The sequence below is a fragment of the Orycteropus afer genome, unplaced genomic scaffold (genome assembly GCF_000298275.1).
Source record: "Orycteropus afer afer isolate SDZICR_OR568_19922 unplaced genomic scaffold, OryAfe1.0 scaffold00026, whole genome shotgun sequence".
NCBI lineage: Eukaryota > Metazoa > Chordata > Mammalia > Tubulidentata > Orycteropodidae > Orycteropus > Orycteropus afer.
Window position 1 is genome coordinate 10448117 of NW_006921613.1, and position 12006 is coordinate 10460122.

A 12006-nucleotide genomic window follows, 5' to 3' on the forward strand; every position below is an offset into this window, starting at 1 on the left:
AGGAAATTGGAGGGGAGCTGTTGCATTGTGGTAAACTGTGGTCAATGACATGAGACAAAGTATATGTGAACTGCTGTATCGAGAGTGAATTTGCTCTGTAAATCTTCACCCAAATCTAAATAAAATAAAATTAAAAAAAAAAAAAACAACTCTCAAAATCAAGAAATTCTCTTAACTTCTAAAGTAAATTCCTTTCTCTCTTGCCTAGCCATAGGAGAAATTGAGAATAAGGTTTTATCTGTATATTATTAGTTACACAGCATCCTTGAACATACTTAGAGATTGTTTTCTATGCTGTGTCAGTAGTTTTATAACATATATGATGTATTCTCTGTGGTAAACAGCAAACTCTCCTTCCCAGGGATATTGTCATGGTCCCTGACTCAAACTCACTACTGTCAAGTTGTTTCGACTCATAGTGACCCCCTTTGGGTTTCCGAGGCAGTATCTTTACAAAAGTAGATTGCCCAACCTTCCTTCTGAGGTGTGGCTGGTGAGTTTGAAGTGCCACCTGACTGGAAAATCAAATATGACAGTGTGCCTTCCCCCAACTTAATTTATAGGTCTAAACCAATTCCAACATAGTTTTGGTGTTTTGACACAATACCAAAATTGTAAAACAATAAGTCAGAGAGGATCGAATCACAAAATAGAAACATTTTTCATTCAATACAGTACAGACTTCAGAGACAGGCCTACCTTTGAGTAAAAGCTTAATAAATAACAAATTGTTTCAAAACATGAGGAATTATTCCATAATAGTTTTATAATACATAGTGCTTTGGAAATCCTCTCATTTAATTCTAATAAAAAAATTTAATAGATTGCAGCACACATACTACATCCTGATGGCACAAGCATTTCGGAAAATAATGTGGTTCATCACTAAAGTTAGCATGATTCTTACTGTGTATTCGTTGTTGTTGTTAGGTGGTGTCAAGTCAGCTCTGATTCATAGCGACCCTGTGTACTACAAATGAAACACTGCCTGGTCCTGCACCAGCCTCACAATCCCTGCTATACCTAAGTCCATTGTTGTAGCCACTATGTCAGTCCATCTCGTTGAGAGCCTTCCCCTTTTTCGTTGATCTTCCACTTTACCGAGCATGATACCCTTCTCCAGGGAATGGTCACTTCTAACAACATGATCAAAGTAGGTCAGATGAAGTCTGGTCATTCTCATTTCCAAGGAGCATTCTGGCTGCACTTCTTCCAGAACAGATTCATAATATTACTCCACAGAATTATTTATGGAAATAACTCAGCACAAATAAAAATCTATTATATTTTTCTTCTTAAATTATATGGATGTTCATTACATTATTCTCTGCATTTCTTTGTATTTTGAAATATTTCCATAAGTAATTTGAAAGAGAGTGAAGAAAAAATGACAGTATGAATGTTGCTTGGAGTTCCGAAGTGATAAAGTTGGGTAAACCAAACCAAACTCACTGCCATCAAGTCAATTTTAACTCATAACAACCCCTTCTTGGGTTTCTGAGGCAGTATCTCTACGGAAGTAGATTGCTCAGTCTTCCTTCCAAGGAGTGGCTGGTGGGTTTGAACTGCCAGCCTTCGGGTTAGCAGCCAGATGCGTTAGGCACTGCACCACCAGAGCTCCCTGGCAGGCTGGTATTGTAATTATCCCCATTTTACAGATGGGGAAACTGAGGTCCAGAGAAATTGAGGAATGGGCCTGTCGTCCTATAGCTGGTAAGTTAATTCCAGCAGTTTGTCTCCAGAGTCAGCTCTGGTAAGCACCAGCGTGCTACACTGCCTGCACAGTCAGCAGCAGAATCAGAACTGATCCCAGGTGTTTTGACTCCCTGTTACCCCTTGGTTGTATACTAGCTATTATTTTCTGTGGTCTACTGGTCCTGCTATTCTGTTATAGAAGAAAAATGTTGTTGTTGTTGTTAATTATTATTATTTATTAAGCTTTTACTCAAAGGTAGGCCTATCTCTGAAGTCTGTACTGTATTGAATGAAAAATGTTTCTATTTTGTGATTCGATCCTCTCTGATTTATTGTTTTATAATTTACACCCTAGAAGAAAAATAGATAATGAAAAAATGACTTTTTCTGTTTGGTATTGTCATCTAATAAATGGTTCTAACCACTAAAATTACGTTAAAGTACAATTTTGTTGAAGGTGGGGACCAGGTTTGCTGGTCCAATGGAGCCTCGTGTAACCACTGAGCCTATGGCCCCTAGCTGCCCTTCAGGTCTGGAATGGAACCCACACCTGTGGTTTCCAGCCAAACAAAGTACAGGCATGTGAGTTAAACATTTACCTCAAGTAGACACACGCCCTGGAGAGAACAATCATGGGAGAAGGAAGGGCTGCTTATGCACAGGGAGATAGCTCAGGGTGCAGAAGAGTATGAAGGGATGGACACTGGGAGGAGGTAACTATGGGGAGGAAGTGGGAGGGGAGCTGCTGCATTGTAAATTTTGGTCAATGACATGAGACAAAGTATATGTGAACTGCTGTATGAAAAGTGAATTTACTCTGTAAATCTTCACCCAAATCCTTAAAAAAAAAAAAAAAAAAGTACAATTTTGTTGATCAGCAAGTATTTACAAAGGTGTTATAGGCCTAAGCAAAAGTAAAATTTCATTCTAGGCCCTTTTTGTTTCTGGTAAAAAATACTTAATTTTTACTTGTTGGGTAGGGGGTGGGTTTAAATACAATTTGAAACTATATCTATTTCTTTTTAACAACTAATACTTTTTTTTCTAGAATGAGTTTAGCTACTTACATAATTATATACAGGTAATCCCTGACTGACGCTGGAGTTCCTTTCCAACTGCTCCATCATATGTTGATTCTGACCTTTTTTTTTCCTCCAAGATTTCATTCTTAATTGCCTTTTATTATCAGTATCTTTTTAAATCTGAATTTTGAACATTTGTTAGTGGACATCTGAGAATTATGTAAATTATATGCTGCAACACTGTATGTAATACATATTTTTAACAATAAGAGGTACCCCCCCCCCAAAAAAAAGAACACAGTAAGTATGGTCCATTGTAACTTGAATATGTCATCTAGCAAGGACTACCTATCTTTATCTGTGTGTATGTGTTTAAGCCAGTTTAAATTTTGTTTTTTTGTCCCCCCCTAGTTTAAATAAGTTTATTATCAGCAAACTGATATTTTCGCTTTTAAATGTATTGGTTGATTTAAGATGAAGGAATAGATCCTTAAGTATTTGTAAAATTATGTCTTTTTTTTTCCTCTTTAGTTTGATTATAAATCTCTTACTGAGTTCAGAGGTTAACCTAAACAGTCATGTTAGTTTAATATTTTTTTTTAATGAGGAGAATCATAAAGATATTTTTTAAATGTAAATTGTTATATCCTATAGATATTGTTTGCTGTTTCTGAAGCTAAAGAGAAATGGAAAAGTGAGCTTGAAGATATGAAGAAAAATGTAATACCTGGAAAGGAACTGGAAGAGAAAATCCATTCTCTTGAGAGGGAACTCGAGTTAAAGGACAAGGAGGTCCCTGTGGTTGTGAGGGCTGAGTTGGCTAAAGCTCGGAGTGAATGGAACAAAGCAAAGCAAGAAGAAATCCACAGAATTCAAGAACAAAATGAACAAGATTATCGGCAGTTTTTAGATGATCATCGAAATAAAATTAATGAGGTGCTTGCAGCAGCTAAAGAAGACTTTATGAAACAAAAAACTGAACTTCTTCTTCAGAAGGAGACAGAATTACAAACATGTTTAGACCAGAGTCGCAGAGAATGGACTATGCAGGAAGGGAGGAGGATCCAAGTGGAAATTTATCAGTATGAAGAAGATGTCCTAACCATACTTGAATTTCTCTTAAGAGGTGCCCAAAATGAACATGTTGGTGGTTCAGAAGGCAAGCAGCTTTTGGAAGTTATGTCGACTTGTTCTTCAAAATGGGTGTCTGTGCAATATTTTGAAAAACTAAAGGCCTGCATACAGAAAGTATTTCAAGATATACTCTTTCCACTTACAGAAAATGCTGGTCCGCAGTGGGAAAAGGTATGTTCCTGAGAAGTGAAAAGAGATATTAAACATTAAGGATGATTATAGAAGTTGCATGTAGTAATTTTTTTTCCTTTAATTAATAGTTCAACAAATGTAAGATTTGTATTTTTAACAATGGTTTAGAAAACTTTCTGTAGAAATCCCAAAGGATTGCATATTTTATTGTCAGGGAGAAAAAAAAAAAACTCCTTTTTTAAAGTGCCACAATTATGAGGCAGAGCCTTTAGGCTCCAGACATCTTTTTCCTAAAAAATAAAAATTGTTGTTTATAAGGGCCAGAGATTTCAGAAACTGAATAACTTTCCTTCTTACTTTTGTGTTTTAGACATGACCGCGTCAACAAATGCGTATCATATTGAACTAGGGTTTTTAAGAATTTCTGGAAGAGTTTGAAAGCCTGTTTCTTGCTTTTATCTCATATAGGCAAAAGATGCCAACCCAATACAAAGAGTATTGACATAGAAACAAGTAAATAGAGGTATTGCTCCCTTGCACAAAACTTTGAACCCAAATTTTTGGTGCATTATTTATGTACATGTAGAATGAATTAGTCATATATATATATATATATATATATATACACACACACACACACACACACACACACATACATACACACATACATATACACACACACAAACACACACATTCTCTGAGCCCAGCTTTCAGTTTGTGTGGAAGATCTGATAAAACCAAAGTCTTGAGCTCTCATGTGGTTAAACAAATTAGTTATGTGTGAAAAATCCAAAATGATATTTTAAGCATTATGATCAGCCCATTTCCACACTTGGAGTTAAAGAGAGAACAAATGCCAAGATTAGAAGGCTTGTGTTTAGAAGAGTTAAGAAATAAGAGTTAAGGCCCATTAAGATATTGTGAAGGAGCCTTGGTTGAGCAATGGTTAAGTACTCAGCTGTTAATCAAAAGGACAGTGGTTCAAACCCACCAGCTCCTTCATAGGAGAAAAGACCTGACAACTGGCTGCAAAAAGATTATAGCCCAGGAAACCTGATGGGGCAGTTCTTCTCTGTCCTGTAGGGTCACTGTGAATCAAAATCAACTCGATGGCATATGACAAGATACTGTGATTAAAGATTTTCAAGGCTGGCATTGAGCATTTGGTATTAATATCTACTGGAAAGTGGTATAAAAGTAGGGGAAAAAAAATCTGAGTTCCAGTGTGACACTGGTAACTAACTCATTACTTAAAAAAAGAAACTCAACTGCCATCAAGTCAATTGCAACTCATAGTGACCCCCTTTAGGTTTCCAAAGCTGTAAATCTTTATGGAAGTAGATTGCTTTGTCGTCTTCCCGTAGAGCAGCGGGGGGTTTTGAACCAATGACCTTCTGGTTAGCAGCCAAATGCCTTACCCACTACACCACTAGAGCTCCTTTGGGCAGTCATATATTGTAGTTGCTCATCTGTAAGGGGGAAAAAAAAAAAAGATCCCTGGCCTATCTGATTCCTTGAGTTTTGCATGGTGATCTTGGATCTTGGCCTTCCTGTATCCTACAACTGAAGGCAGTACAGAGTCTCAGAGCTGGAGGGACCAGAAAGATCAATCTGTCTTAGCCCCACTTACTCCAATTGAAAATCCTTGATTTACAAAGATGTGACTATTGGACAGTAGCTACATTCATTGTACAAATAATGGGCAAGGTCATTTTCCATGAATATGGCTTATAATACTTTACTTAGATTTTTTTTTTTTTTTTTTTTGAGAAAATAGATCATTAAAATATGAAAGTTGTCTATAGCAGGGTTTGAGGATGACAAGTGATAGAAAAATCGTGTTACACACTTTAACATTTGCTTTTCTGTAAAGGCTATCTCTGCTTTAAACATCAAGAAAATACAACACCTTCCTCCTGCTATTAATATATAATCAACCTTTGGATCTTTTTACAGGACTTGTAATTGTGCAAGCAGTAGAAAATCATCTGTGTGCACTAATGTAGCTCACAAGTCTGTGGAGACAGAATCACATAATTTGGCTAAGAACTTAGACTTTTGCAGCTTTTATTGGGTGGAGTCAGATTCCATTCCTGAGAAAAGGGTGGCTTTCAAATGCCTAATCTGTCATTTGTCAGAGAAGTAATATTTGTCCTTCTGCCATTTTAGAGCTCACTTAGCTCAGGACCTTGAGGTAAAGCAGTTAGTATGAATTTGCAGTATAGGTAGCATAAATGTGAATGTGAAATATATTTATAATTTATTGAATATCTGATTTGTAGAATTATTGACTGAAGTTAAATATGAAAAAACTGTTTCTCAGTATATAGAAAACAAGCCCCAAAAACCAAACCCACTGCCATCAAGTCAATTCCAACTCATAGTGACCCTAAAGGACAGAGTAGAACTTCCCGTAGGGTTTCCCAGGTTGTAAATCATTATGGAAGCAGACTGCTGCATCTTTCTCCCATGGAGTGGCTGGTGTGTTTGAAAGCCAGCCTTTTGGTTAGAAGCCCAGTTCTTTAACCACTGTACCACTAGGGCTTCATATATAAAACCAGTCCTCATTTAAATAACATAGTTGATCAGTTAAAAAAAATAGCATGCAAATGAATTAAAAATATAGTTTTCATGAAAGTGAATGCCTTATCAGAATATAGTAATAACAATATTTCATAAAAGAGAAGAAAAATATCAATTGGAGCCAAATTTTCAAACAGTCTAAGGATAGTGTTCTGTCTCTTCTAATTATCCAACAAGTTAAAACAAAGACAAAAGGGTTGCTGCTTTCTTGCCTTCTGTGTTATCTTGGCTTTTATTCTCCAGTTTTGAATACCAAACCAAAACCAAACTCACTGCTGTCCAGTCAGATCCGACTCACAGCAACCCCTCCTTGGGTTTCCGAGGCAGTATCACTAGGGAAGTAAATTGCCCAACCTTCCTTCCGAGGAGTGGCTGGTGGGTCTGAACCACCAGCCTTCTGGTTAGCAAATGCCTTAGGCACTACGCCACCAGAGCTCCCCCCGTTTTGAAAAGAAACCAGAAAATTTGACTGCTTTTGGTTTAGCTGTTATTACTCTACTTTATTTCCTCTTGTCTACCTCATTTGCTCTTTCTCTATCATTTCTGACCTCTCCTTCTGTTGGACATCAAAGTAGGTTTCCTAACAATTAAAAGATTTCTCATAATCCAAACCAAGACTTAGAGAATCAAGCACATAGAATGCATTTTATGTTATTAAAAAGGACAGTATTCTCAAGATCACCTATTCAGTTCCTTTGGGATTTAGTAGTTCTCCAAAATTTAAAAAATGGTCTTCAAAGAACATCTTACCCCTTAATAAGTTGAGTAGCTGTATTGCCTATGATGGGAGCAATGGTAGTCAGTGGTAGGATTCTTGCCTTTCCATGCTGGAGACCTGGGTTCAGTTCCCAGCCATTGCCCCTCATGCACAGCCACCACCCATCTGTCAGTGGAGGCCTGTGTGTTGCTATGATGCTGAACAGACTGTGGTGGAGCTTCTAGTCCAAGACAGAGGAAAGGCCCAGATCTACTTCTGAAATCATCCAGTGAAAATCCTAAGGATCACAATGGCCTAATCTACAACTGAGCGTGGGGATGGCACAGGACTGGGTGGTAGTTCTTTCCAGTGCAGGTGGGGTTGCCATGAGTTGGCATGTGACTAAAAGGCAGCTAAGAACAATTGCCAGTAAGAGGGACTGGAATGTAGAAAAAAAAAATTTAATTTTTATTTTGATTTGAGTGAAAACTTACAGAGCAAATTCATTTTCCATGTAGCAGTTCATATATTTTGTTTCATGATATTGACTGCAATTGGAATGCAAAAATTGTTTAACAAATGTTTGTTAGTGAAGGAATGGTCATGTGCAAGGTTTTTAGTTAACTGACCCTCAGTCTTCTTTTACATTGGAATTTGTTTTCAACCGACCTTTTAAACAAATTGAAAATTTATGTTAAAGTATTTAGAAACAAACAAAACCCAATAGAAATTTAAATTATTTGTACCATTTTTATTTTTGACTTGGGGAAGACAAAAGATTGGTATTAGAGTTAGTAATAAATTTGACCCCTGCTGGAGCGAAAATGTTCTGGATTTTCAAGAACGATTCTGATTTCACATAGTGTGTCCTATGCTTTGATCACATAAACCATTAAATATATCTCAAATTCATATATGTAAATATGCAAATTATAGTCATAAGACACTAGTTGATAGTTACAGTATTCACATACTACCCTAAGAAACATTTTGATGATAGTTAGGCATTCTTTTCTCAGGTTTTCTTTTTGTATTTTTAACAGCATTTTAGATAGAGAATTTTATAAGCCTTACTACTAGGCATTAACTGTGAAGGAAATTTATTTCAGAAAAATATAGCTAAGATCTCTAAGGATCCTGCGAGCGGGTGCACTGGCAAAGGAGACCCTGGAGCCTTGGAAGCCTTTCCTGTACCCACTTCTGGACACCATGCTCAGCCCTTGGCCTTGCAAGAAACAGAAGCAGAAGCTGGTAATGGGATTTTATTCCTGTGGTCTTTATAACATTCATTATCACAGTTCCAGAGGGTTGCTTTAAGGATTACAGGAGATCAAAGATGTGGGCAGTTTTAAAAGTGAGTGAATGTGTCGTTTTATTTCCACTTATTGTGTATGTCCCTAGATTTTACATTTTATTTAGAGGAATGGGTTGCTTTAGGTCCACTTACTTCTGTCTTTTCATGATCTTCCCTCCATTCAGAAATGATTGTTATCACAAGGAAAATAATGAGAGTTTTAATAGAGCAGTAATGTTTTTATTCCCTGATTTTACTGAGAAATGAGAGGTTTCACATGAGAATGCCCATATGACTAGGACTTTTTCATTGAAATAACTGCAATTCATTTCAGCCTTTTTTCTTTTTTTGGGGGGGGAATAATAGTAGCCAGCATTTGTTGAAAGCTTACTTATGTGCCAGGACTGTAGAAAACTTTATTTTATATCCATGATCTCATTTAAATTAAAATATTATAAAGTACTTAAAATTTGAAGGTACAAAGAAAACTGCAATGCTATAGGTAAAAACTTGATTTTATCATCTTAGAACAGAACAATTTCTTCAGTGAGTTGTGTTTGTAATATCTTTTTTACTATCATATATTGTTTAAATAGCCCTATTACCAAAGACATGTATAGCTTAAGCAACTATAATCATCAGATGGGGAAAAAAAGTAAATTTCAATGAAAAGGCTGTCATTTCAGCCATTTTTAAATGAAGCTTTCTAAAGTGTATTAGATATTTTCTGGTTTATTTGTGAATTTCTTTTTTTTTCTCTCTCTTTTTTTTTTAATTGTGATTTGGGTGAAGGTTTACAGAGCAAATTCACTTTCCATACAGCAGTTCACATACACTTTGTCTCATGACATTGACTACAATTTACCCCAATGCAACAGCTCCCCTCCCACTTCCTCCCCATAGTCACCTCTTCCCTGTGTCCATCCCTCCACGCACTCCTGCCCCCTGAGCTGTCTCCCTGTGCATAAGCAGCCCTTCTTCCTCCCATGATTGTTCTCTCCAAGGAGTGTATCTACTTGAGGTAAGTGTTCAACTCATATGCCTGTCTTTTGTTTGGCTGGAGCCCACAGGTGTGGTTCAATTCTAGACCTGAAGGGCAGCTAGGGGCCATAGTCTCAGTGTTCCACCAGGCTCTATTGGACCAGCAAACCTGGTCGCCCCCCCCCCTCTTTTTTTTCCTCCAAATGATTTTGAGTTTTGTTCCACATTGTTCTCCCTCTCTATCAAGGATCTCTTACATAGTATTTGTGAATTTCTTGAGGGCAGGTGCAGGGTTTTATCACTTCCTCTCCAACACATGGCACAGTGAGTGGCACATAGTTTGTGTTCCTTGAATACTTAATTAGTAGGTTAACTTTCCTTTAATGACTTAGAGATGTCATTATGAGAAGAATTCTTGTAATATCCTGAACAATATAGGGCTTGAATTGCCTTTTCACTGAGATTTTGGAGCTGAGTTGGCAAATCATTTATTAGCTTGCATCATTTTTAGGGTTTGGTGTCTGAAGGCTGCTCAGATAGCTATTTTAATCTGTGAAAGGAATAGAAACAAGTATTGGGTATTATTTGGCTTTGGGAAGTCCTATCAATATGAGAGAAATTAAGAGGATTTGTTTTCCTTTCTTTAGACTTTCTTTTCCTCTCTAAACAAACACATTAATAAATTCATTCAAAAAAAACCACTGCCATGGAGTTGGAAACCCTCCTTGGGTTTCCGAGATGGTATCCTACGGAAATTGATTGCCCAACCTTCCTTCTGAGGAATGGCTGGTGGGTTTTGAACCACCAGCCTTCTGGTTAGCAGTCAAATGTCTTAGGCACTATGCCACCAGAGCACCTAATACTAATAATAATGTCATTAGACAGGATTAAATAATTTCAGAATATATGATACAGTAAGTGGTAAAGTTCTCTAGAAGCCTACTCTAGAGAGCACTGTTGTTGACTGGTTATATTCTCCTAATACCTTATTTTTTAAAAAAGTAATTAAAAAATTGAATCTGAAATATTTGATACATGCAAACAAAATACTTAATCCATACATTTAAGTTATAAAGCCTAACATCCAACAACCTACCATTCGACTTAAGAAATAGAACATTACCAATACTGTTGAAGGACCCTGTGTTTTCTACCTATCCCATCCCTGTAACTTGCTCCCAACTGTTGTTGTTGGTATGTGCCATCAAGTCGGCCCTGACTCACAGTGACCCCTCCTTGGGTTTCCGAGGCAGTATCACTATGGAAGTAGATTGCTCCATCTTCCTTCCGAGGAGTGGCCGGTGGGTTTGAACCACCAGCCTTCTGGTTAGCAGTCAAGTGCCTTAGGCACTATGCTACCAGAGATCCTACTAGTGGTAACAAATATTCCAATTTTTTAAAAAAATTGCTTCTTTGCTTTTATTTATGGTTTGACCTAATATAGAAATATAGGTGTCCCCAGAAAGCTATTGCTTTATTTTGTCTTTTAATATTATAAAAATATACATATTGCATTCCTCTGTAACTTGCTTCTTTCCATTTAGTATGCTTCTAAGACTTTTGTGTTATGCATATAGCTCTAGTTAGTTTAATTGGTATATAGTATCCTATTGTGTATATATAGTGTAATATATCTGCTCTCTTGTCAGTGGACGTTTGCATGGTTTCCAGTTTTGAATGAAAATTAAAAATACAGTGTACAGTATCCATGTGATAGTTCATTGATCTTCAGATGCTCATGAACATGAATGTTGTTGTTGTTGTTATGTACCGTCAAGTCAGACCTGATTCATAGCGACCCCTCCTTGGGTTTCTGAGGCAGTATCACTATGGAAGTAGATTGCCCAACCTTCCTTCCGAGGAGTGGCTGGTGGGTTTTGCTGCTTTGTGAGCAGCCTCTGGTTAGCAGTCTAGTGCCTTAAGCACTATGCTACTAGAGCTCCCAAAGAGACGGCCTGGTCTACCTTGCCGGTATCGGCTGGTGGATTTGAATGGCCAGCCTTGCGCTTGGCGAGGGACTGCCTTAGGCCCCGAGGCCATCCCCTGGGCCATGAACATGATTAGCATCATTTAAATAAAACTGAAAAGTCAGGAGAGAGCTAATAATAAAGAACCATTCTACTGGACCAATGATTTTACATAAATATTTTGGACATAGTTTCTGAGTCTCTGTCAATTTGTGTTCCCATTTTATTATATTATAAAAATATACATAGTAATAATAGTAATAATTTACCTTTTGTATAACATTTTGCATACTATAAATTCCATATATTACTAATCACAGTAGTTTATATTTATTGTGTACTTGCTCTACAAAAACGACAAGGAGGCCACATGTTCTGACCTCCTCTAATCTCACAAGAGGAAGACAGCATTACCAGCAGTAACCCAAGGCCTATTACTGCAAGGCCAGACATGCTGCCTCCCTCCAGCCCTTTCACCAACCATTCCTCCCAAGGCACCCA

General features: G+C 37.2%; 1 protein-coding gene across 1 annotated transcript in view; it reads left to right on the forward strand.

The window, feature by feature from the left end:
- CEP152 (centrosomal protein 152) overlaps nucleotides 1–12006 on the forward strand; it is a 114877-nt gene that overhangs the window by 88386 nt on the left and 14485 nt on the right. Inside the window, exons 20-21 of the mRNA XM_042783682.1 lie at nucleotides 3372–4022; nucleotides 8373–8514. Of these exons, the coding sequence (XP_042639616.1) occupies nucleotides 3372–4022; nucleotides 8373–8514 (793 nt within the window). The remainder of the gene's footprint in view (nucleotides 1–3371; nucleotides 4023–8372; nucleotides 8515–12006) is intronic.